This window comes from Triplophysa rosa, linkage group LG22 (assembly GCF_024868665.1).
Source record: "Triplophysa rosa linkage group LG22, Trosa_1v2, whole genome shotgun sequence".
Lineage (NCBI taxonomy): Eukaryota > Metazoa > Chordata > Actinopteri > Cypriniformes > Nemacheilidae > Triplophysa > Triplophysa rosa.
This window is the reverse complement of record NC_079911.1, coordinates 3,402,889-3,425,746: the sequence shown is the minus strand read 5'-3', so window position 1 is coordinate 3,425,746 and position 22,858 is coordinate 3,402,889. Positions and strand designations below refer to the sequence as shown.

At 40.5% G+C, this 22,858-nt stretch overlaps 1 protein-coding gene across 5 annotated transcripts in view; it reads right to left on the bottom strand.

Annotated features, from left to right (window-relative positions):
- Positions 1–22,858, bottom strand: part of sh3bp2 (SH3-domain binding protein 2) — a 53,005-nt gene that overhangs the window by 7,038 nt on the left and 23,109 nt on the right. For 3 of the 5 annotated variants that reach the window (XM_057321874.1, XM_057321870.1, XM_057321872.1), the window contains exons 4-12: positions 22,257–22,374; positions 22,078–22,145; positions 19,003–19,088; positions 18,013–18,084; positions 15,866–16,385; positions 15,466–15,577; positions 10,651–10,706; positions 9,777–9,855; positions 20–79 (exon numbers count right to left, since the gene is read on the bottom strand). In XM_057321874.1, coding sequence (XP_057177857.1) covers positions 20–79; positions 9,777–9,855; positions 10,651–10,706; positions 15,466–15,577; positions 15,866–16,385; positions 18,013–18,084; positions 19,003–19,088; positions 22,078–22,145; positions 22,257–22,374 — 1,171 coding nt within the window. The remainder of the gene's footprint in view (positions 1–19; positions 80–9,776; positions 9,856–10,650; positions 10,707–15,465; positions 15,578–15,865; positions 16,386–18,012; positions 18,085–19,002; positions 19,089–22,077; positions 22,146–22,256; positions 22,375–22,858) is intronic. The other 2 variants (XM_057321871.1, XM_057321875.1) reach the window with 2 other exon arrangements.

The window sequence follows — 22,858 nt, the reverse complement described above, 5'->3', positions numbered from 1 at the left end:
GTGTCGATGCTATACTGGCCTCCTCAAAGAGCCTGTAGTTTCTGGCTTTGTTTATGCTCATGTCCCAAACAACCAGCACCTGTATCAAAAATGAAACATGTAAACATGTTGCACAATACCCTATTATACATTTTATGATTCTCTTTGCCTTCTTAAGGGCCGGGTATAGTTGACTTTCCGCATCCGTCTCCATCAAGCGCACACGCATCCGCATAGCTTCCAAGCATACCCCACCACGGATACGCGCGGACTGGACAGGTCCGACACATGCGCAATATCACCTAGTGGAATCGGCCGCCTCAGCATTTTCTCGCGCATGCCCAAGTTGTACGCGTTCAGATGTCTGCGGACCCTTCTGATGACAAAAATTATGTTGTGGACTATACTGTACTTTCACCTTTAAAAAATTATAAAAGGATGTTACACGATCATATTTGGGGGTTATGGAACAACCTTCTTTAAAGGGGTCATACTTTGTGAATCTGTTTTTTCAAACAAAGTTAGTGTATAATGTTACTGTCTGAGTACAAAGAAATGTCTACAAAGTTACAACGCTTAAAGTTCACTGCAAAGGGAGATAATCTCTTGAAATAAATTTGTAAGGACTACAGCAAATGGCTGAAAGTAATTACAGCTCTATTTTAACCTCATCCCCAGGGAAAACGCAAAAAAAGGAGCGAGGTCATGTTGAGCTGCTTTAGAGAAGACGAAGCCGCTGCAGTAGTGTTTTGCTATAATGACGATCATTTGACTGAGCTGCATGCTTTCACTTTTATCACAGTCTCTGTTCACTGCTGTTAGCGCTAAGGTTCAGCCACACACATTTTAAAATATAACCAATGGTCACCGATTACATCCATGACTTCTGCTGTGAAAGCTGTTCTGTGTATACTGTTTATTGCTAAGAGCTAAAGCTCAAGGTATGATAAGGCGGGACATTCTCTACGGAAGCGTTAAATGTTTGAACACGAACATTTAAAATTAAACATGTACAGTCCTGCTTGTGAAGGGCCTCAGTTTAGCTCCAATCCCAAAGACCTTTGCTGTATCCAAATTCTCCGACTTTAGTACACTTTTTTTGTGGGTGTGTAGCAAGAGTACTGGGACATACAAATGTACAAAGGAAGTGACTGTTGTTGAAGTTAAAGATCAGTAATATGTACCACTTGTTTGCCTATACATACAGTTGTGGTCAAAAGCTTACATACTGTACACCTTGTAGAATCTAGAAAATGTTAAATGTAAGAGTATACGAGCCCGAGCACCACAACATCAATGCTCAAAAAACAATGCACTTCTTATTTTGTTTTCTGAATTGTTTTTGTGGTTTATGGTTTATTATTTTGTTTTCAGACTTGTAATTTAGATTTGGGATTTTTTTATGGATTAATAATTGATTGATTTGGGATTTTTTTTCAGATTTGTTTTTAGTTTTGCAATTTGTTGTTCCCTTTCTGTCGGTCTCTCGACGTTGTGTCGAGCCGACAGATGGGGTTCGTCCCTGAGAACCAATCGCTTCCGACTTCTTAGAAAAGGCCAATGAAATTGGCAAATGAAATTTGCATGCCGGACTCCGCCCGTGGATATCCGGGTATAAAAGGGAGACGGCGTGCCTCATTCATTCACCTTTTGTTCTTCGGAGCCTTCGCTCATGATCAACAGACTTCGCTACAAATAGCATCTACAAGACTGCCGGTTCTACGACGTGGTGCAGTGGACTGTCCCTTCCTGCGGCAACTTCCCCTGGGCGTTTTTCTCTAAAAGAGCAAATTTCTCCAGCGTGGCATGTCCCGCTGTTCTTGTGGGTGCAACACACTCATCGAGGAGGGGGACGGACACGATGTCTGCTTCCAGTACGCTGGGGCAGATGTTGTGGATAAGTCCTGCCCGCACTGCAGGCGGTTGACGATTCAGACATTGCGTCACAGGTGGTTGTGTTCCCACGGGACTCAGCCACCACCTCGTCTGCTTTCCGTTCCGTGACGGCAGGACTACGGCGCGGTAGTGCATGAGGATCTTAGTACGACCTGGAACGCCCCCCTTCAGCGCGTACACGTCAACTAGTTCCATCGCCCTTTCCTTCCCTCGATGGTGGGGCAGCTAGAGGATACGTCGATGTCCCCAGGGGCTCGACCTAGACTCCCGTCCAAAGCACGTAGGCTTTTCGGCATCTGAGGTGTCGAGAGCTTACTCTGCTGCGGGCCAAGCGGCCCCCTCTCTCCACGCTATGGCCATCCTGCAGGTTTATCAGGCCAATGCGCTGAGAGAGCTCCACAAGGGTAAGACCGACACAGCGCTTATGCAGGAACTCTGCGCCGTCACCGACCTCGCTCTACGGGCGACCAAGGTGACCGCGCGGGCCCTGGGTCGGGTGATGTCCACACTTGTGGTCCAGGAGAGACACCTCTGACTGAACCTTGCACAGATGAGTAATGCTGAGAAAGTCCGCTTTCTCGACCCATCCATCTCGCAAGGGGGGGCTGTTTGGTGATACGGTCTAGCAGTAGTTCTCGACAGTAAAGGAGCAGACAGAGGATATCAAGTATATCCTCCCCAGCCGTGACTCGACCGCCCTCTGGCCGCCGAGATCCCGTGCACCGTCTGCTTCCCAGCAGCCCTGGTCCTCTTCGAGACATCGAAGAGGAGACCACCACCCCATCAGAAGCCGCGGCGGAAGCCAAAGTGGCCCTCATGGGAAGACCCCAGGGAGATCGAGAATACCTTCGGGCCCGACCCCAGCCATTCCATCGCTGGTTGGTCGATCCGGGACGATACCTGCCCCGTCCCAACAGCCCACTTGTAAGAGTTTTCTCCCTCTCTGGGCATTTATCACAGCCGCTCTCACCCTCTACACGACGGTGTTCGGCAACTCGACGTTGCGTCATGGCGAGACCCAATGTCGAGGATAATCATCAGCCTAAGCACTCTCATTCGATGGTGCATTGTGCTACATCATCGGCTCTGCAGGTAAAACTGCAGAGCCGATATCCTCTCTGGGGCCCCCCCCACGGCAAGGGATCCGCACTGCCAGCCATCAAACCACCCCCGGGAGGTCGATGAAGCAGAACGTACCCCTAGCCTCCCTGTCTCGGTCCCTGGGAGCCTGACAAGAGCTTCCCAAACCGTCACGTGACTACGTGATCTACGGGATCTCGGCTACGCGATCCATCTCCCCAGAAGCCCGCCCAAGTTTTGGGGCATCCTCTCAACCTCAGTCAGAGGCAGGGATGCTCCCGTGCTTCGGGCCGAGGTCGCCACCCCTCTGGAGAGGAAGCGATTGTGCTCGTCCCTCTAGCCGAGATGTTCAATGGGTTTTACAGCCCGTACTTCATCGTCCCCCAAAAAGCGGGGGTCGCTGGATCTGCGTACACTGAACAGGCACCTACTCAAGCTGCCGTTCAGGATGCTCACGCAGAAGCGCATCCTGGCATCTATCAGATTTCAAGATGGATTCATGGCAATCAACCTGAAGGACGCTTACTCTCATGTCTGGATTCTCCCTCGTCATCGCCCGTTCCTACGGTTCGCTTTCGAGGGTCAGGCATATTAGTACAGAGTCCTCCCTTTTGGTCTGTCCCTGTCCCCACGAGTCTTCATGAAGATCGTGGAAGCCGCCCTCACTCCCCTCAGGGAGAGAGGTGTGCGGGTACTAAACTATCTCGACGACTGGCTCCTTTGACACACTCGCGAGATCTGTTATGTACACACAGGGACCTAGTGCTTCGGCACCTAGATCGATTGGGACCACAGGTCAACCGAGAAAAGAGCAAGCTCTCCCCTGTGCAGAGCATCCTCTTTTTTGGTATGGAACTCAACTCTGTCTCCATTACAGCGCGACTGACAACAGAAAGTGCTCAGCCAGTGTTGAACTGCCTGGAATATTTCAAGCAGTCAGCGGTCCCCCTGAAATTCAGAGGCTCCTGGGCACATGGTATCCTCGGCGGTGGTGATACCCCTCGGGTTGATGCACATGAGACCGCTCCAACACTGGCTACAGAGTCGAGTTCCCTGGAGAGCTTGGCACACCGGCAGCAGGCGGATGGTGATTACGCCTCTCTGCCGACGCACCCTAACCCCTGGTCTTCAATGACCTTTCTACGGATGGGGGTCCCTCTCGGGCAGGTCATGAGGCACGTCGTGGTGACGACAGACGCCTCCCTGCAGGGTTGGGGTGCCGTGTGCAACGGGCACGCAGTGTCGGGGCGATGGACGGGCCCCCGCCTGCGCAGGCATATCAACTGCCTAGAGTTGTTTGATGTGCTACTTGCACTGAAGGGGCTACAACCTCTCGTGCAGGACAAGCACGTGCTGGTCCGGTCGGACAGCACAACTGCCATAGCGTATATCAACCGCCAGGGTGGCGTTCGCTCACGGCAGCTAACACGACTCGACAGACGCCTCCTCCTGTGGAGTCCGCAGGTGAGCAGATCCCTGCGAGCCACACATATCCCAGGCGACCTGAACCAGACAGCCGATGCGCTCTCTCATCAGTTGACGCCTCGCGGAGAGTGGCGACTCCACCCCCGCGCAGTCCAGCTCATTGGGTACAGTTCGGGCGGGCTCAGGTAGACCTGTTCGCCTCCCTGGACACCACCCATTGCCCGCTAGGGTACTCCCGTCCGAGGCCCCCCTCGGCATGGATGCTCTAACGCACAGCTGGCCGTGGGACAAGCGGAAGTACGCCTTCCCCCAGTGAGCCTCATTGCACAGACTCAAGGAAGAGGAGCCTCAAGTGTACTAGTTGCGCCACACTGGCCCAACCGGACTTGGTTCTCGGAGCTAATGCTCTTGACAACAGCTCCCCCCGGCTGATTCCCCTGACGAAGGACCTGCTTTCCCAGGGGAAGGGCACGTTATGGCATCCCAGGCCAGACCTCTGGAACCTCACCTGGACGAGATGAGGAGATCCTGAGTGGCCTACCCCCTGCAGCGGTTAAGACCATCACTCAGGCTAAGGCCCTGGCCACTAGGCGGCTATACGTCTGTAAGTGGTGCCTCTTCTCATCCTGGTGCTCTTCTCGAAGAGAAGACCCGCAGAGTTGCTCGATTGGGAACGTGCTGTCCTTCCAGAGACTTGAGCGTAATCTCTCCCCTTCCACACTGAACATGTATGTAGCTGCTATTGCCGCTCATCACGACCCAGTTTCTGGTAAGTCTCTAGGACAGCACAACCTGATCAATTGGTTCCTAAGGGGTGCGGGAAGGCACTGCCTCACCTGCGCTCCATACCCTCTTGCGACCTTGATGCGATCCTGGAGCCCCTCGGAGATGCCGCTCTTTCTCACCTCATGATGAAGACGTCTCTCCGGAGTGGCGCTCAAGAGGGTAGCGGACCTAAAAGCATTCTCCGTGTCCACAGATTGCCTAGACCTGGCTATGTGCCCAAAGTTCCCACCACTCCTTCTACACCAGGTGGTGAACTTACAGGTGCTCCCCACCTAGGAGGAATACCCAACCCCAACCGTGTTGTGTCCAGTACGCACATTGCGCCTCTGCTTGGATCGCACGCAGAGCCACAGGAGCTCTGAGCAGCTCTTTGTCTGTTTTGGAGATCAGCAGGGAGGGCTGTCTCAAACAGAGATTGGCGCACTGGATCATGGACGCCGTCACTACGGTGTACCTGTCCTAAGATCGCCTGCGCCCACTGGGTGAGAGCTCTCTCCACACGGAGTACAGCCTCCTCGTGGGCACTGGCTCGAGGCGCCTCTCTGGCAGACATCTGCAGAGCTGCGGGTTAGGCTACACCCATCACCTTCGCGAGGTCCTACAGCCTCAATGTACAGCATCTGCTAAATTGAACTATTTTCTCATTTTTCGATTTCTCTCTGCTTTAAAGAGCAGGTTTAAAGGTTTTTGTAAGTGTCCTAATGTTGTATTAGAGTCCCCAACAACATGTTCAAATATATCAAAGGTGAAAAAACGGTGCTATTTTCTTAAAATAAGCATTTAGTATCTATCCATTTCTCAAAGATCTCTAAACGATTCCTCCGAAGCTGTTCAAATGTTCTGCTTCTCTAAGCTCCTCCCTACCACGAGTCCAGTGTGCTCCGATTGGCCAACTGGTCCAATCAGTTGTGATTGGTCTTTCTTCATACACTGCTTGTCAGAAACGAAACGCCCATTACCACAGTTCTTATCTCAGGAAGGTTTATGTAAACAAAGACGCTGTGTGTAAAAATAGCATCAGTATTACCATGTCACAAGTACTCCATTTATCTTCATAAACCATTCAGACTATTGTTTTCTGTTGATCTTTTTTCGTCATAGCTGTGGGAGAACAACAACGGCTCTATCCAAAAGTTGATCATTACTTTGATTATACAGAGCAAGTTCCAAAGATAATGCACACACCTTTACATAATAAAATAATATTGTGCTGCAGTCCGTTTTGAAAATAATGACAAGCAAACCGTTTTGTTTGAAGGGGATCGTGACCACAGCTAAACTTTGCACACTTGACAAAACCATAATGTGAGAGATGTTAGCAAAGTGCTACCATGACTAAACGATAAAGGGATACAGTTTGTACAATACTACGACATGTAGAACGACAACAGTCTACAATAACCGCCACATTATTAGGTAAGAGTTGGCTTATTAAAACTGTAACACTGTTATACGTTGTTTACCTGGAAACCTACAGCTGTACTAAATATACAACACGGATTAGCACAATTACTTTATATTGTAAGCACTCAATTTAACATGTACACATAACGTATTTATGATACTTACAGGTTGTGGTTTTGAGACGCTTGTTAGTCCAAATAAAGTTGGTATTGACTTATCTTTAAGGGTCAAGCGGCTGGCAAATCCCGCGTTGAACTCACCAAAATTTGAGAAGCAGATGCTGTACATTGCGGCACACAGCACTGGTATATGGAAGTATGGCGTCGAGCAAAAGAAAAAATGAAACGGTGTGAAAGATAAATAAATAAAGGCAGAGACTATTTGCACTAGGTCCACCCACCAATATGTGATTGGAATAGAGAAAGTGTAAGAACGACTTCATTTTAAACAATGACTCCAGTGGCGTAAGGTGTACATTCTGTATAGTGTGACACAGGAGAGGATTCTAATCCAACTCTCGCATTTGTTTTCAATAAAATTGATTTAAGACTAAAAATTCATTTTTATTCATAAAGTTTAGGGAAGGCTAGGGGTGTAGGGCTTTAATATCTCAATAAGTGGCCATCATTTTAATATTTTTTATAAATATAATGATTTACACATTGTTATTATTGCATAATATTTAAGGCACAACAATATTGAGTTGCAAATAGTAACGTTATCTCCCACTATTTTTAAGTATCAACAGCATCTAACTACTTTTTCTACGTAATCCAAAGAAAATACAGCTGTTTTCGGTTAGAGTAAAAAGCAATTCTGCCTTGGGCGGGCTATTTGTAACATTACTCTGTGTAAAATGAAAATGTTTTATCAAAAATAAATATAATACATTTTATTAATGTGTCTATTTACTAATATCCATTGAAAACATTAATAACGTGACTGTTTTTGTTTTAATAACGTTACTGTTACAATGACAACACAAGTGTCTCATAACGTCATGGCGTTAGTGATGGTCAAGTGTCACCAGCGGTGACTAATTTTTTACTAAACATTTATATCCTCACGCAGGACTTCAGCAGGGTCAACCCAGAAAGAAAGGCCACTTTTGGAGTTTTGCATGCAGGCCAGCAGTAATGTAAGACAGTTATTTCTTGATTTGAGATTGTGGCTAGGTCTACAGGCAGAATGTGTTACGTTATGTGTTGATTTCTGTGCTGTCGCCATGCAGCATGCAGTTGTGTTTAATCGCGTGACTGGTTTTCCCATGGTTTTTGTTTGGGTGGTTAAGCTGCGCAGCGCAGCACAGATTGTGCTTTGGCTATAGAGGGTATGGACGTGTCGTCACTTTATCACGTGAACACCACGTGATCGCGCCCTATGAGGGGCAAAACATTCAGCAAAATGACTGCTTACAATATCAGGAAACGCAATTCTGTGCGACATTTCAGTGTCCAGGAACACTTGATTCCTTTGTAAGTCATAGGGAAATCGTAAGGATCTCCGTCGAGTTCAGCTGCTTGTAATTTTAGCAAATAATTGCATTTCTTAGTCCCGGTTTCTTTGTTTCTCCTATTCTCCACAGCCATTTTGCTGCATGTTTTACCACTCAGAGGAATGTGTCCTGGTGCTGAAGGGGGGCATGTCCCGGCATGTTCATGTGGGAAAGTGACATCAATGCATACCCTCTATAGGCATACATATAACATGCGTTTATGTATTTGTTTTTATGCTGTATCCTATGACCACACTTGGATCTTCTTTATTCTCGGGAGCAACAAATTTATTTACATTAAACTAACAGTCTTCGGTAAAATGATGAGCACATTACACAAGGTTGGAATTGTACTGCAGTGGTATCATGGAAAAAAATGTAACCACTGATCCTCCACATCATCGTCCTTTGGCAGCGAAAACAAAGTACATTTGCGTTCACAGCACAAAACACAGCGTCTCCTCGACATGTTGTATACGCAATACTACCTGAAGTGCTAGTGGGCAGGTTAGAGTGTTAGAGTGTGCAGGTTAGAGCAGCTGATGCATTACACTGTGACGTATCGATGTTACACTCAAAAGATTCGAAAGCCTAACGATTTGTTTGGGCGGTTCGGAGTCGACTCCTTACTTTGGAAGCCAATATCTTAATTTATCATGGACTTTTTGGAATAACAACTTTGCAGATCGTCAAAATTGAAGGACAGCTACGTTACACACTGAAATGTCGGTAATTTTATGAGATTCATGAAACCTGTTCTTTAAGGCTCCCCAACCGGAAACTGCCTAGGGTTCTTCCTGTGAAACGCGGAAGTCACACATGCATATAGCCCATTGACTATTTTAAAGTCTGTAAGTGACACTTCCTGTTGCCAGTTGGTGGCGTTATGCCCGGGACTCACAATACCATACCCACATCAGTGTGATCAGACCCCATGACAAAACACTGAAAACTAACACGGAGTCAGGAAATTGTTGAATTGTCTGTACTTTTTTTTTACGCACAAAACTTGTCCTCGTCACTTTATATAATTAAAGCGGAACCACTGGAGTGACATGGACTATTTCAACAACGTCTTTACTTTCAGCGCTTTAAAGTTTGGTTGCATTGCAGTCTATGGATGAATCAGAACAGCTCCCGGACCTCTTATCTTATTTTGTGTTCTGAAGCTAAACGGAGGTCCTAGGATTGACGAAACACTTGAGGGTGAGTAATTTATAACTGAATTTTCATTTTTTGATGGAATTCCCCTTTGAACAAGAAACTCTTCAACAGCTATTACAAAACATGAAAACTGTCACAGATTTTCCAGGTAACATAGTACAGTATTAAGAATCAGGTGTGTGTAAACTTTGAACTTGGTTATAATAAACGTACCAAATGAATTAGTATTACATTTACATTTATTCATTTGGCAGACGCTTTTATCCAAAGCGACAAGTAGGGTGCAGCAGGCAGTTATCACTGCAGAGCAAATGGGGCTCTCTAACCACTAGGCCACAACTGACCCTACTTGTAAGTATTATTATTTTTTATTATGGCAATAAGACAAATTATTATGATTTAATTTGTTCAGGTCAGCTATAAATTAAAAACAAATCTTAATTTTCAACGTTCCGTTTATTTTTCTTATACGTTAAGCATTTCCAGATTATGCAAGGTGTATGACCACAACTGTACATCCTGATAATGACAAGGCGGGTTTCTGTACCTGTGATGTCTTCCCTGTTCCTGATTTTCGGATGCAGTAAAGACCGTTCTGTAGAGAGCTGTATGTCTCTTTAAATAATCTGTGATCAGAGAGTCACCACATGATTACTAATTTGTCTGATATATTGCTGTTGTGCATTTACAACTTCTTTTCAGTAGAGGGCAGTGGTGCAAAAAATTTGCATGTTCCTGTGATGGTTGCGAAAACAATACTAGAAATGTAACTAGAAATGTATACCAACAAAACAAATTTAGAGGGTTAAGGCCCCACAAAAATGCACTAAAAGCTTCAACCCCATATTCTTTCTTTGTTGGTAGTAATATGTATATATATATATATATATATATATATATATAACTTTTGAAAAAGTTTGTTCATTGAAATTAAATTAAATATTGATCTAAAAATTATCGGAGAAACTTGACTAAAGGAAAAATTTAAATGTTGCCTCAAAAATAAACTGAAATAAATTAAAATTATATTAACAAACAAAAACTGAAATCAAACTAAAATAGAAATTAATTCATCTTAACATCTCAACATAAAAAAATAATTATACAATGACAAAAGCATATATCAAAATTGCTAAAACTAAGTAATCTTAAAATAAAAGCCAAATAAAAATATTTGTAAAACTACACACACGCATACACGCACGCACACACATGCACACGTACACAAAGTTCAAAATGTATAACAGAAGCTACATAGTCACTTCAAGAATCTTTCTACAGTAAAATTTATAATGATACTTAATGAAAATGAAAAGAAATAAAAATGTGTAGCCTAAGCAACAGTCCCCCTGCAATGCTGTTAGAGCCCGCAGTTCGGGAAGTACTGAACTATACCTTCTATGAAAAAATCTTGTGTTTACCTCTCAACATTATTCGTTTCTGTCGTGTCCACAAAAACAGAGGGAGGTAGTTGCACCTGCAGAGAAAAAAAACAAAATTGTATAAATGTGTGATGTTCACTAAACGCCAACATTTTGTGTGGGTTGTCATGTTGTAACAAAATTGGGTCAAAATGTAACCTTTGCAGTAAAAATAACATCTCCATAAATGTAGCAATGGCAAAACAAAGTGGCTAATTTGAGAAATTATACCAATCCCACACAATCTATTTTGATTCATTGGGGAAGTGAGTCATGTTTTTCCACCATAGCAGCTGTACAACTGACAGTTAAGCCCCAACTCTGTCACGATCTGTTCTCTGCTCTTCCATTGATTCACCACCAGATGTCGCCTAGTCACCACAAGGACTCTCACCGGACTTCATTTCCCAAAACCCTTTGCACACATCTGCAGCCAATCACACACACCTTTATGCTTCATTCTTTTTGTGTTGAGACTTCTGTTTTCTAAAATATTCAGTGTCTGAGGTCTGGTTGACCATAGGCGGAGCATGCATGAATATTCATGAGCTTCCTGTTTCATGTTAAAGAGCCACTGAAAATATTAGAGCACACTCTTCAGATCGAACAGAAACTGATTTTAAAATTATGCTTACGCTTGGGCGTCATAAGAAGTTATGCATTATGCATGAATTGTTAGTTTTTAGTTGTGCACAGTAGTTTGTAGATTAGGTCGTGTGTTACAGTAGCCTACGTGTAGCCTAAATTAAATCAATGAATACAGCCATTGCTTTGCCAAGGATGTGGTGAGAGAATACGTTTCAGTTAAATGAGCCAACAAGTATGTTTGTTGTACATTGATGTTCACTTTGAGAGGCTGTTGATAGCTGGTAGGTATACAGTAAATGTATGTTTAGTTGCATAATAAAGGTTCAGATGTGTTGGCTCTGTGGCAGTCCTCATCGCTTGCTCAGTTGTCCACATAACAAGCAGACTGACGTATTAATGTAACTGTTTATTCTTAACTTAAATATAAACATTCCTATTTTCCCCTAAAACAGACGTGCTCCCATGGTTGGAAACAAAAATGAGCAACCAGAAACTTTCACTGTTTTAGTCACATTCTGTCAACTTAACATATCAATAACAATTTAATATTGTAATGAAAATGGCTGAAATAATCAACCACATAATAACTGGCACATTTACAATACATGTTAAAGATTAAAGGAACTATGCTGCATATTTTGAATTAAATATAGACAGCATCCATTTTGGTGTTAAAGTTTTATACACAAATGTGTATGTGGTTAGAACATGATATACTGGCTAATATTTCAACAGACATATACTGTACCGCTTTGTGATTATTCTGTGCTGCATTGTCTCGGGCTTATTATGTAGATAACAGGCTTAGATTCCAAATGTTACACACAACTCCGCAACACCCATACAGAACAACTAACCGTCACATTTGAATTTTCAGTCAAAACTGTGTAACAGTGATTCATAAGTGACCCAGTTTGTGAAAACCGAGCTAAAGTAATTTGTGTGATAAACGGTTTTCTACAAAACATCTTCCTACATACTGTAAAGAACATTCTGTGAAAATGTAATCTTAATATCTTTATTATTGACTGAGTAATGCCATGTCAAAAATTGACATCATAGTAAAATTAATGATTGAAATTAAACTGCGATGCGTATTTTGAGACCTTAGCCTTTTTCACAGACTGGGTCACAAGAATGGCACTTATTAGAGGTCGACTGATTGATCTGCCTCTAATAAGTTTAGGCTACATGTATGCACATGTACCAAAACCTGGTGACGAGCCCAGCGGCTAAATTATTACAGTAGTCCGCATTGTATAGCTAGATAAACTCCGACGTTATCAATACTGTTTCTGTACCAGAGAATTTCTCTCCCTCCGAGGCTGTGTGTGAGACGGAGCAACTCACACTCTGCTGCCATGCCTTGTTAAAAGACGAAACTTCTGGCTAAAACGTGCACGTTAACTTTCCTGCTTAAATGTGTCTGTGGGTCAGACTCTGTTTATACTTTGTATTAAGATCCGTTTTGGTCGATCTTTCTATCAAATGGACGAAATAAGTGCACACAATTTACAAATGACCGGGGCAGATAAACAATAGGCCCTACAGAGAAAGCATTTTTTCCCCCTGCTCTGACAGCCGCTAGACACGCTGAACACTGAACATCTGAAATGGAGAGAAAACATTCTGCTTGCTTGGTACGTTTTTTGTCATTAAACCAAATTTTTAAGTCTTCAGCCAAAGTTTAAATTCTGACTTTGTTGTTTCCCCTCGTTTACGCATTATGTCTGTAGGCGGTCTTTTGTAGCTGTTTAAACGCATTCGACCACAAGACCGTCTACTTTCCTGTCAGGCTACACTCTTAGAAGAGATTGAACCTTTAGAGTTAGAAAAAGAACTTTAAAGTTCAAATATGAACTTCTAATGATCAACAAGGTTCAAAGTTGAACTTATAAGTTCTATAAGTAATCCTTTGTTATTTGGTGTACTTTTAGAAGTTCTTTTTAGAACCTCTATTGTGGCAAAAGGGTTCGAATTAGAACCTGGCCTGTTACCAAGGTTCCTTTTTGAACCCTTTCTAAGATGGACATATATGGACTATTTTCTGCCGTTTTGTTGTTGCATTTTTTTATCATAATTTTAGCCTACTTTAGTTTACATTTACATATATAGGCCTATATAAAGATTAATATATAAAAAATTAAATACACAAACAATTTGAGAGTAGGACACCATCTCAATCAATAAACATTTAATTTCCCCATGAAAAACAGAGAAAAACATCTCCAATCGTTTTTACTTATTTCAATCAAGCCCGAGCGCAGGGAGACGTCACATCCAAAATGCTTGTAGTCATACAGTGAGATTTGCGTGGAGCTATTTTATGCAAAACATTAAGAAACTCTAGTATTTGACTGGAAAGCTGTGAGGTCAGAAGTGGGATATTTCAACTCGACTTTGCCTCGTACGAAGTCTTGCGTTCAAATGTCTCTCTCGCCTATGGTGCAGCTCAAAAATTTTACAAACTCTGCTGCAAACTAAGACCATTATGAAAACATGAAAATAAAACAAATGAAATGCAGTGTTGGGTGTAACTAGCTACTAAGTAATTAGTTACTTTAATGTAATTACTTTCCCCTTGAAAAAGTAAAGTAAGGGATTGCTCTAATTTTTTTCTGTAATTTAATTACAGTTACTTTTGATGTAATTAAACTATATACTTTGTGTAATATATCTGTGTGCAATAGTGGAATTGACATCAGAATTCAAAGTCTAACTTTAAAATCTGTGCTTTAATGTATAATTCTCACATTTGTAATACTTTGGTCAGTTAATAAGAGTACTTTATGTAGTTTAATATTATTTATTTGAATGAATTAAATAGCTCTTTCATGCCTATCCTTGAATCACTTCACTAATCAAGGTTGATATAGGATATAGAAAGTAATTAGTAATAAGTAACTAAATACTTTTTGGAGAGAGTAATTTGTACAGTAATCTAATTACACTATTGAATATGTAATTAGTAACTAGTAATTAATTACTTTTTGAGAGTAACACCCAACACTGATGAAATGTAACATTAAAGGGGTCATATGGCGCGAATACGTGTTTTTCTGTGTCTTTGGTGTGTTATAAATTGCCCATGCATGTATCAGACACGTAAAATTGCAAAAATTAAAGTGTCGGAACAAAAGATGCATTCTATCTAAAAGCGAATGCTCACCCAGACCTGCCTGAAACGCCTCATGTAACCACACCCCCACAAATCTACATCAGTTCGTGGTATGATTTGACTAAGACCGCCCAAATGTATATGCAAGTAAGGTGGGCGTACATGTCAGTACAATTGCTTTGGAACCTGATGGCCCGGTTTCACAGACTAGTCTTAGTATAAGCCAGGACTATTGCTTAGTTACATTTAGTCATTTAGCAGATGCTTTTTTTAATCCAAAGCGATTTAGTTAAATTAGTATTACCTGTAAGGGGCCATTCATACAGAACACGTTTTTCCATTCTAATGCGTTACCTTTCTATTGTTTTTCTATGAAAACACTTGACAGACGTGCATGATTAAAATAATTTCGATTTTACACGCAGCAGTGCTGCTCATCAATGTCATTTGGAGGCGGGGTAAGCGTGGCATGCTTCTGTTTACAGTAGCAAGTTGGTATGACATGGCAACATGGCGGAGACCTCTTGAGACTCTCGCGTTCTACGCTGTGCATATTTCAAAAAACATTCCTGAGCACTGTCTCGCGTTTTTAGACACAAAGGCGCGTTCTGTGTAAATGCCCCTTAAGCTTTCCTGTAACTCAGTGGTTAGAGCATGGCACTAGCAATGCACATACTCTGATACAAATGTAGTATCATGCAATGTAAGTCACTTTGGATAAAAGTGGCTGCCAAATGCATAAAATTGTAAAAAAGTCCCTTTTATAAAATGCGTTAGAAACAAAGATTACTGGTGTGCATCTTGAGACAAAATGATATTACTCACATATTTTAAGATTTTAAGTTAAGTTATTTTCAGTTAAGACAGTTAAACATTCATTTTAGTCTGGGAGTAGTCTTGAGCCTTGTCTATGAAACCGGGCATTAAGTACACAAACATTTATTTTAGGAAAATGTTTTGCCTGCAACATGTTTATGCTATGTATCTTTAAAGTGCTACTTTGTTATTTTGTGCAAATTATATTCTTGCATTTTAACTTTGATTTTTTTATGTTATTTAACAAATGTCGTCTAAGTGCCTTGAGTTCAGCAGATGGCAAGTATGCTTACATTTTCATAGTCATCATCATCAGAATCTTCACTGTTTTTCTGAGGCAGCCACTTTTTTAAAGAGTTCTCTTCTAAAGAGGAACGAAAACTTTGTCCATCTGGTGATGATCTTCTGAAATACAATGTATGGATATTTGTATAAACATTTTTTTTCAGAGACTGATGACATGTTCTGTTGTAAAATTAGCAAATATAGCACATGTTTGTTCTACAAAAATAATTCACTTCAATCATAGAATGTGGCTGGTGTTTCTAGGTTATAAAGGAACTGAGCCAGAATGAAATTTTTACATTTTAAATGCAATAAAAGTATTAATTTGCTGTGTAAACAGTAATATATTCCAGTTTTCTGAAAATAATTAAAACTTAAAGAAAATACAGAAGTTCTGAAGACACTTACTGGAGCAAAGGTCTACTGGGTTTAGGTTTGATTGGCAATGGAGGCTTTGGTATCTGGGCCAACTGAGTCTTGTTACCCAGAGGAGCAGACAGATGAGGTGACAGATGAGGCTTGTTCTCTGCTGTGGACTTGATCCCCAAGTGGTGGCTGGAAGTGGGTGGTTTATTTCCAGGGTTTAGAATCATTTTCTGTAAGTTCTCAACAATAGGTAAAGTAGCTGCAGTATTCCCGACGAGAGACCTATATGGCTTTTTCTCACAAATAGGTATTGTGGCAAATGAGCCTGGCGGGGGCACTAAAAGGGCCATGGGACCACCAGGACCTCTGTTGTGCATGTCTTTCTGTAAATGTGGAGTGTATGGTAGAGGTGGAAGTGGCCCCTTGTTTGTAGGTATGCAGGAAGGAGGTTTTTTGAATGACGGAGGAAGCGGAGGTGGTGGTCCTTTTGTTTGGCGGTTTTCTCTAGACAGGTGAGGAACTGGGGGTGGAGGGTAAGGTGGGGGTGGAACCATGGGACGACCTGGAAAAAAACAATAATTTATTACACTTTATACGACGGGGCTGTTGAATGCTTCAATCTGATTGGCTGACAAACGTTCTATGGGTATGCATTAACTTTCGGTAAATGCACACCTATGAAGGTGTTCCAGGTCTGCTGACCGCATTACAGTTCCATATCACTTCGCCAAGTTTAATTTAAATGTAGCCTACTGTCCACCACTGAATACGTATCTAACAACAGACAAAGTGACAGGCAAATTCCATTGTCTGAGAAGAAATAACTATTAATATTTATGGACAGCATGAACATTTGAACAACAATGGCGAAAGCACTGTACAGGACTGTTCAGATGAAAAACTAAAGCATATATCAAAGGTAACGGCAAACTACATGACACAATCAGCGGGTTAAAGATAAAACACGAAGCACAAAAATAACAACAACAACAACATGTTAAATTGGTCTGTGGAATGGGTAAACGGGACATAAAACACACAGCAGGAAGCTTTTTATATGCCACTGCGAGAACCGCAGCTGGCGCAGAAACCTCCGTGTCACTTTTTTCTCTTAATACTTTTCTTATACGACAGGGGTGTTAAATACGACAAAAACAAATCAAATATAGATACTTGTCTTTCGAGTCTCAGTGAAGCAAACGCGTGTGCATGTGCACTGTCTGGCTTCCTCTCGCTCTCGGAAAACTACATATGCAGGCTCAAGCAACGCCTTCAGATGAGATGCGTAAGAAATTAGTCCTACCAGCAAGTGCATTCCGGGACAAATACCATACAAATGTCTTGAGATAAAACATCGTAACAACGTCTTGTGGTGTTGTGACCGTGGTATAAGCGGAATAATTGACTCCGGTCCTTTCAATTATGGAAAGTTAATGCACACCCGCATTATCACCTCGGGGTGTGCATTAACTTTTGATAATTGAACGGCCCGTCGTCAATTATTCCTTATGTATACAATCCAAAACTGTTGTGTTAAAAACAACACAATCTGTTCCTTAATTGAACACATCTCTGTGTCATGATCCCTGTCTGTGTTTCCCCGATTATTGTGGACTTTAGTTTGTAAGCCTTAGTTCCTGTTTCGTGTCTAGTGTTGTAGTTTTTTGTAGTTCTTTTGTTCATTGGTTTTGTGTCATGATCTGTTTCAGGTGTGTCTTGTTAGCCCTCTCTTACCCTGTGCGTTTAAGCCCTTGTGTTTCATTTGTCTGGTGCCTGTGGTTGTTAGAGGTTTGGTCTTGTGTCTCTTGCTTTCAGTTGGTCAGTCGTTGTTTAGGAGTCCCTGATGTTTTATGGCTTAGTTGGATAACGCTTGTTTCTTTTAGGTTGTACCTATTAAGGTTGTCTTATTAATAAATCTATACTGCATTTGGATCCGCTTCCTGCCTGAATTACTCAAACGGCCCAATCAAATGACACAAATTAACACACTGTGTAAAAATGACACATAATGTGTTAAAATTTCATAAAACAAACATGTTTTATTAACACATCCTTTTGAGAGTGTAGGTATTTGCTAAGTTAAATATTGTCTGTCAGTATAAATACTAGACTAAATTAAGAACAAAAATGCTGCATGCAAAATGCTTGACACAAACAAGCCAAGAAATTAAAAAGAATCAAACTGTGACCTGGTGGAATTGGTGATTCATCTTGTTTGTGGTTGTCCTCTTCATCACTGTCTTCATCTTGTGTCATATAATCTAAGTGAATTCATTTGTAATTTATGTATACAATTAATATTTCATAACTATAATAATAGTTATACATACGCACACACATAAAGGATGCACAATATTATCGGCACGCAAATATTATCTGCCAATATTGGCTTGTAAATTAAATATTGGCCTGATATTGCTGATTTGGTGAAGACCTTGTTGATTATGCTGAAGACATGTTGATTATGTGCAGCTGTTCTTCTGACATACAACCGTGCACAAGGGAAGGCCTGGAAAATCTTAGAATCTGTTAAAATGGCTCTAGTATTTACTGGTGTGTTTGCCAGGACATAAGATATAGCTATATCTTAGTATCAGTGGAAATTGCTCCAGCATTTAGTGGAACGTTTGATAGGCCTTCCCATGTGCACGCTTGTATGTCAGAAGAACAGCTGCACATAATCAAAACGTCTTCAGCATAATCAACATGGTTTTCACCAAATCAGCGATATTAGGCCGATATTTAATTACAGCCATTGGCCATCAAAATATATTTTTTTATCATTTCACAATGTGCTGTTTTATTGTGTTCATTCAGTAAACACCCTTTACAAACTTCATGTAATTATGTAACATTTTAAAATGTAACAAAAGTTTTGCAGATATATACATATGGTACAAATGTAACAGAGACCATAAATAAATAAACTATTGCTTTTTCTATCACTGAGTAGGTAATGCCATGACAGAAAAAAAACTTCAAGGAGATACACAAAAATACGTAGGCCTAAAGTATATTGATATAGGATAAAATTCGGCTAAATTACTAAACAATATCGGCATATCAGATATCGTCAAAAATGTAAAAGATTGTGCTCAACTAAATATATTTAACATATCAAATATATCAAATGTAATTATAAATGATAAAAGTATACCTGCTTCTAATTATTTATCTACCTGCTTCAGGGTTATCATCAAAATCACTGATTTCCACAGGTTCTTCCAATGGACCATAGACACTCTCTGCATCTAAGTCGTCACTACTACAATACAAATGAAAAAATTAATGCAAACCTGCTTGGTAACAGCAGCAGATAAAGAATAACATCAACAGGTAATGAATATAAGGAAAAAGGAGGTTGTAACTGCCAGAGTGTGTGAAATTCCTGAGAAAACCAAGGTAAACTTGAAGAGTTAAAAGCACAATTGCCCGGTTTAACAGACAAGGCTTGGAACTAGTCCAAGAATAAAATGTAAGTTTGAGCTGTCTTAACTTAAAATAAATTGCCCTGACATATCTTAAAATATGTCATAGCCATTGTTTTGTACACACAGTTGTTTTTTTTGTAAAGTATTATTGACTTATATATCCTAATTTAACTGAGAGGTTGTCTACACTAGTGTGTTTTCATTTGAAAACTGAGTTTCCGTTTTCAAAACGCTCTTCGTCCACACTAGCGTATTCAAGCGTTTTTCAAACGCTGCACATCCACACTGAAATGTCTAAAAACACTTACATCCATGTATTGCGCATGAGTAAAAACCTTAGACTCGTCAGCGTGTTTCATTTCTGTTATACGTTTATTTACTTTCTGCCTTATTATGTTGCGGCAATGTGGAGCAAAGACACAGTTTTTTTAAATATACGTACAATGAGGTAACTTAGAGATGCTGCTACGGGTAACACAAGACTATAAAACTGCAAAAGTGAGACAACTCGCACTCCACTGCCAAACAATAAAGGCGAGTAATTAAATATTCTATATCCTAAAATGCGATCTGCGATATAAAGTATGCATGAACTGATATTAATGCTATCAAACGGGAGAGCAGCCGAAACAACTGTGTCACATGACGAAAAATGCGTCATCGTTTTTGAAATCTCTGTTTCCCTCATCCGCACTACAAAGCGAAAACAGCCTTTTCAAATGTATCCACTTTCGAGTGCGTTTTTGAAAAGCTCCGTTTTCGTTGACAAAAACGCTGTCTCAGTATGGACAAAAAGGCCAAAACGAAGAGAAAAAGATGCGTTTTCGAACGCATTAGTGTGGACAAGGTATAAGGCCTAGTCCTAGCTTAAGCTAATGCTTGTCTTGGAAACCACCCCATTGTGTTTACGTAGAAGTAATTCATGACAGAATTGGAGTATCCCTTTAAGACTACTCTTAGGAAATGCTCCTGAGAGTAGTCTTAAGCTTTGACTTAAGTGTCAAACATTTCTTAGCTACAGGAAGGACTTTTTAAGAGTGGGAGATTTTTATGAAGAAGCTAAAAGCAACTTTTAGCAAAGCCTAAAACTGATTCTGACATAAAGAGATATTTCACTAGCAAACCAAAATAAAACAAATGCATCGATTCACTTCAGAAGACCTTTGTTAAGACCACGGATCCGCGTCAAGCAGTTATTTGATCGATGGCTGCACTTTTCGGACCTTCAAAAAGTCGACACCCATTCACTCCCATTCTACCGCTTGGAAGTAAAATGATACGTGGTATTATAACTCCGACTGCAAAATTCTTCAAGAGGAAAACCATATTCAGTTAGGATGCCTTGAGGGTGAGTAAAACATGGGAAAATTTTGGTTTGCTAGTGAAATATTGCCTTAAGTCTTGTGAATTAAGGACAACAATTTTTTCAACACAAAATGGCAGCCCTTGACCTTCTGACCTGCAAGAGTGAAGTCACAGCAGCATGGCACTATTGATTTGTGACGGAATTAAGACATTACAAATATTTTATTTTTATTTACAGCTGCAATCCATAACTTATTTGGGTAAAATAAACCAAAATTAAGGTATTGGGCAAAAATCACTGCCTACTTTCCCCTGATTTACAGCTGTAAACTTATAATATTGATTTATAAATTGAGCTGTATGATTTTGTGGGAAATGTTAGTTTACCATCAGTTTACTTCAATCCATGAAGATAAATATATAAAGTAACCTGCAATTTCATATTTCAAACAGAGATGGCAACATTAGATTCAAAAGTAAAACATTTAGGTTTTAAAAATTTACTTTCCATTATGTGCAAAAATATTATAAATAAGTACATACATTTTTTGCTCAGTTTCACACACTTTTAATTAAGGTTTGACCATAATTAAAATAATTGAGCTGCTGAATCACACCCTTCTTTGTTGCATAAGGAAAAGACCAAAGTTGCAAATCCTTAAACAATGTTTTAACAGTTTTTATTTGACTATTTATTATTTTATCATATCATTAACTCCCTGTCTTCATATCATTCCAACATATTGGGCCCATATTATACCATTGCAAAGTGTTTTTTTGCTAGTTTCAGCCCGACTCGGTTATTCATTTTCATAATTAAAGGGAGTGGGAGATGAGACTCTGATTGGTTTACTGCACGTTACTTCCAAAACACACCCATTACTTATTAAGAGAATAGGGAAAACCTTTAAAGATCATGCACCGGGCACGCCGAGCATTTTCCCATCGTTAAACTAGCAAAAGTGGATTCGTACATGCCCTAAGTGCACTTGCACCATGCGCTTAGATCGTTAAAATAGGGCCCATTATTTCTTTGTTGTAAAGTCCATGGTCTCTGCCTCTGTACTGCCATCTTATTACTCCTAGATAAGGATACCTCTCCACCACTCCTAAATAATGTAGCAGCTGAGGCCTAGTCTTAACACTTAGGAACCTTTATGAATAACACTTATTCTTAAGTCTAGGAATAAGTGTAAAATTATGTTATTCTTAGAATTTTGACACACAAGTCTTTACTCTAAGAAGCTTAATACATATGGCCCCTCATTTGATTTGGTAAAAATAAGTTAATTAATAAATAAAATCTATTTTTTTATCTCCATTTCACAGAATTTTTAAGTGCGTAAAACTCTTCAAAGTACTGTAGCTTTGCAGGTTGCTGTCTTCAAGTTTCTTGGAGACAGTTCTTCTGGATTTAGTCTGCACAGACCTTTGCACAGTACTGTATGTCCAATATGACCATATTTATTCTCACAGACTGAGCAGTTACATTTTTATATTGTAATAACAGTTTTTTACCTCGGAATCTGCAATTCTCTTTTGTCATTATAATGATCTATTTCTTTTCTCAGGTGTTGCATCCATTTCTGTCAGAGAGACAAAAATACATGATCAGATTTTACTGAATCAAAACATGTAATATGCATTCTTTATAAATTTAGAACTATAAGAATTTAATTCCGATAACATGATCTCACCCTTCTCTCAGCCTCACTTGCCGCTGAAAAATACCATGTGCGATGTGTCTTACTGAAGTGCACAATCTTGAAAGGAAAAACATTGCTAGATGTTGTTTCCTCTGCTGCCCGTAACACTCTGCCAATCAATAACACCATTTTGGCATTTAGTACAAAAAAATAATTTTATATGTTTGTGTTCACACCTCAAAACATGTTTGTTAAATTTCATTGTGACTAACATTTTTGGGGGAGATTGCTAAGTGAAGAATTCATATTACTTTTGCTCAAACAACACAACAAATAAACAATAAAATAAAATTACAAAGACTTTAAAGGCCAGACCCGAATCATATCTAGTCAAACAGAATATCATAGAGACTTGAGGGTGAGCTCTTTTGACTTTTAACCACCCAAAACAAAATGGCAGCCACATAACAACAGAAACTGTAGTAAAGTAGTAAAGATACTCACATAAAATATATGTGTGTATATTTGTAAAAGTGTGCTTCTTATTGTCAAGTGTACTGCTGTATATGAAGAGTTTGGTTCCAAAACGCTATAAATCCATTTTGATTAATTTGAGTAAAAATGTGTTTTCTTTACAAAGAAAGTGGCAAGAT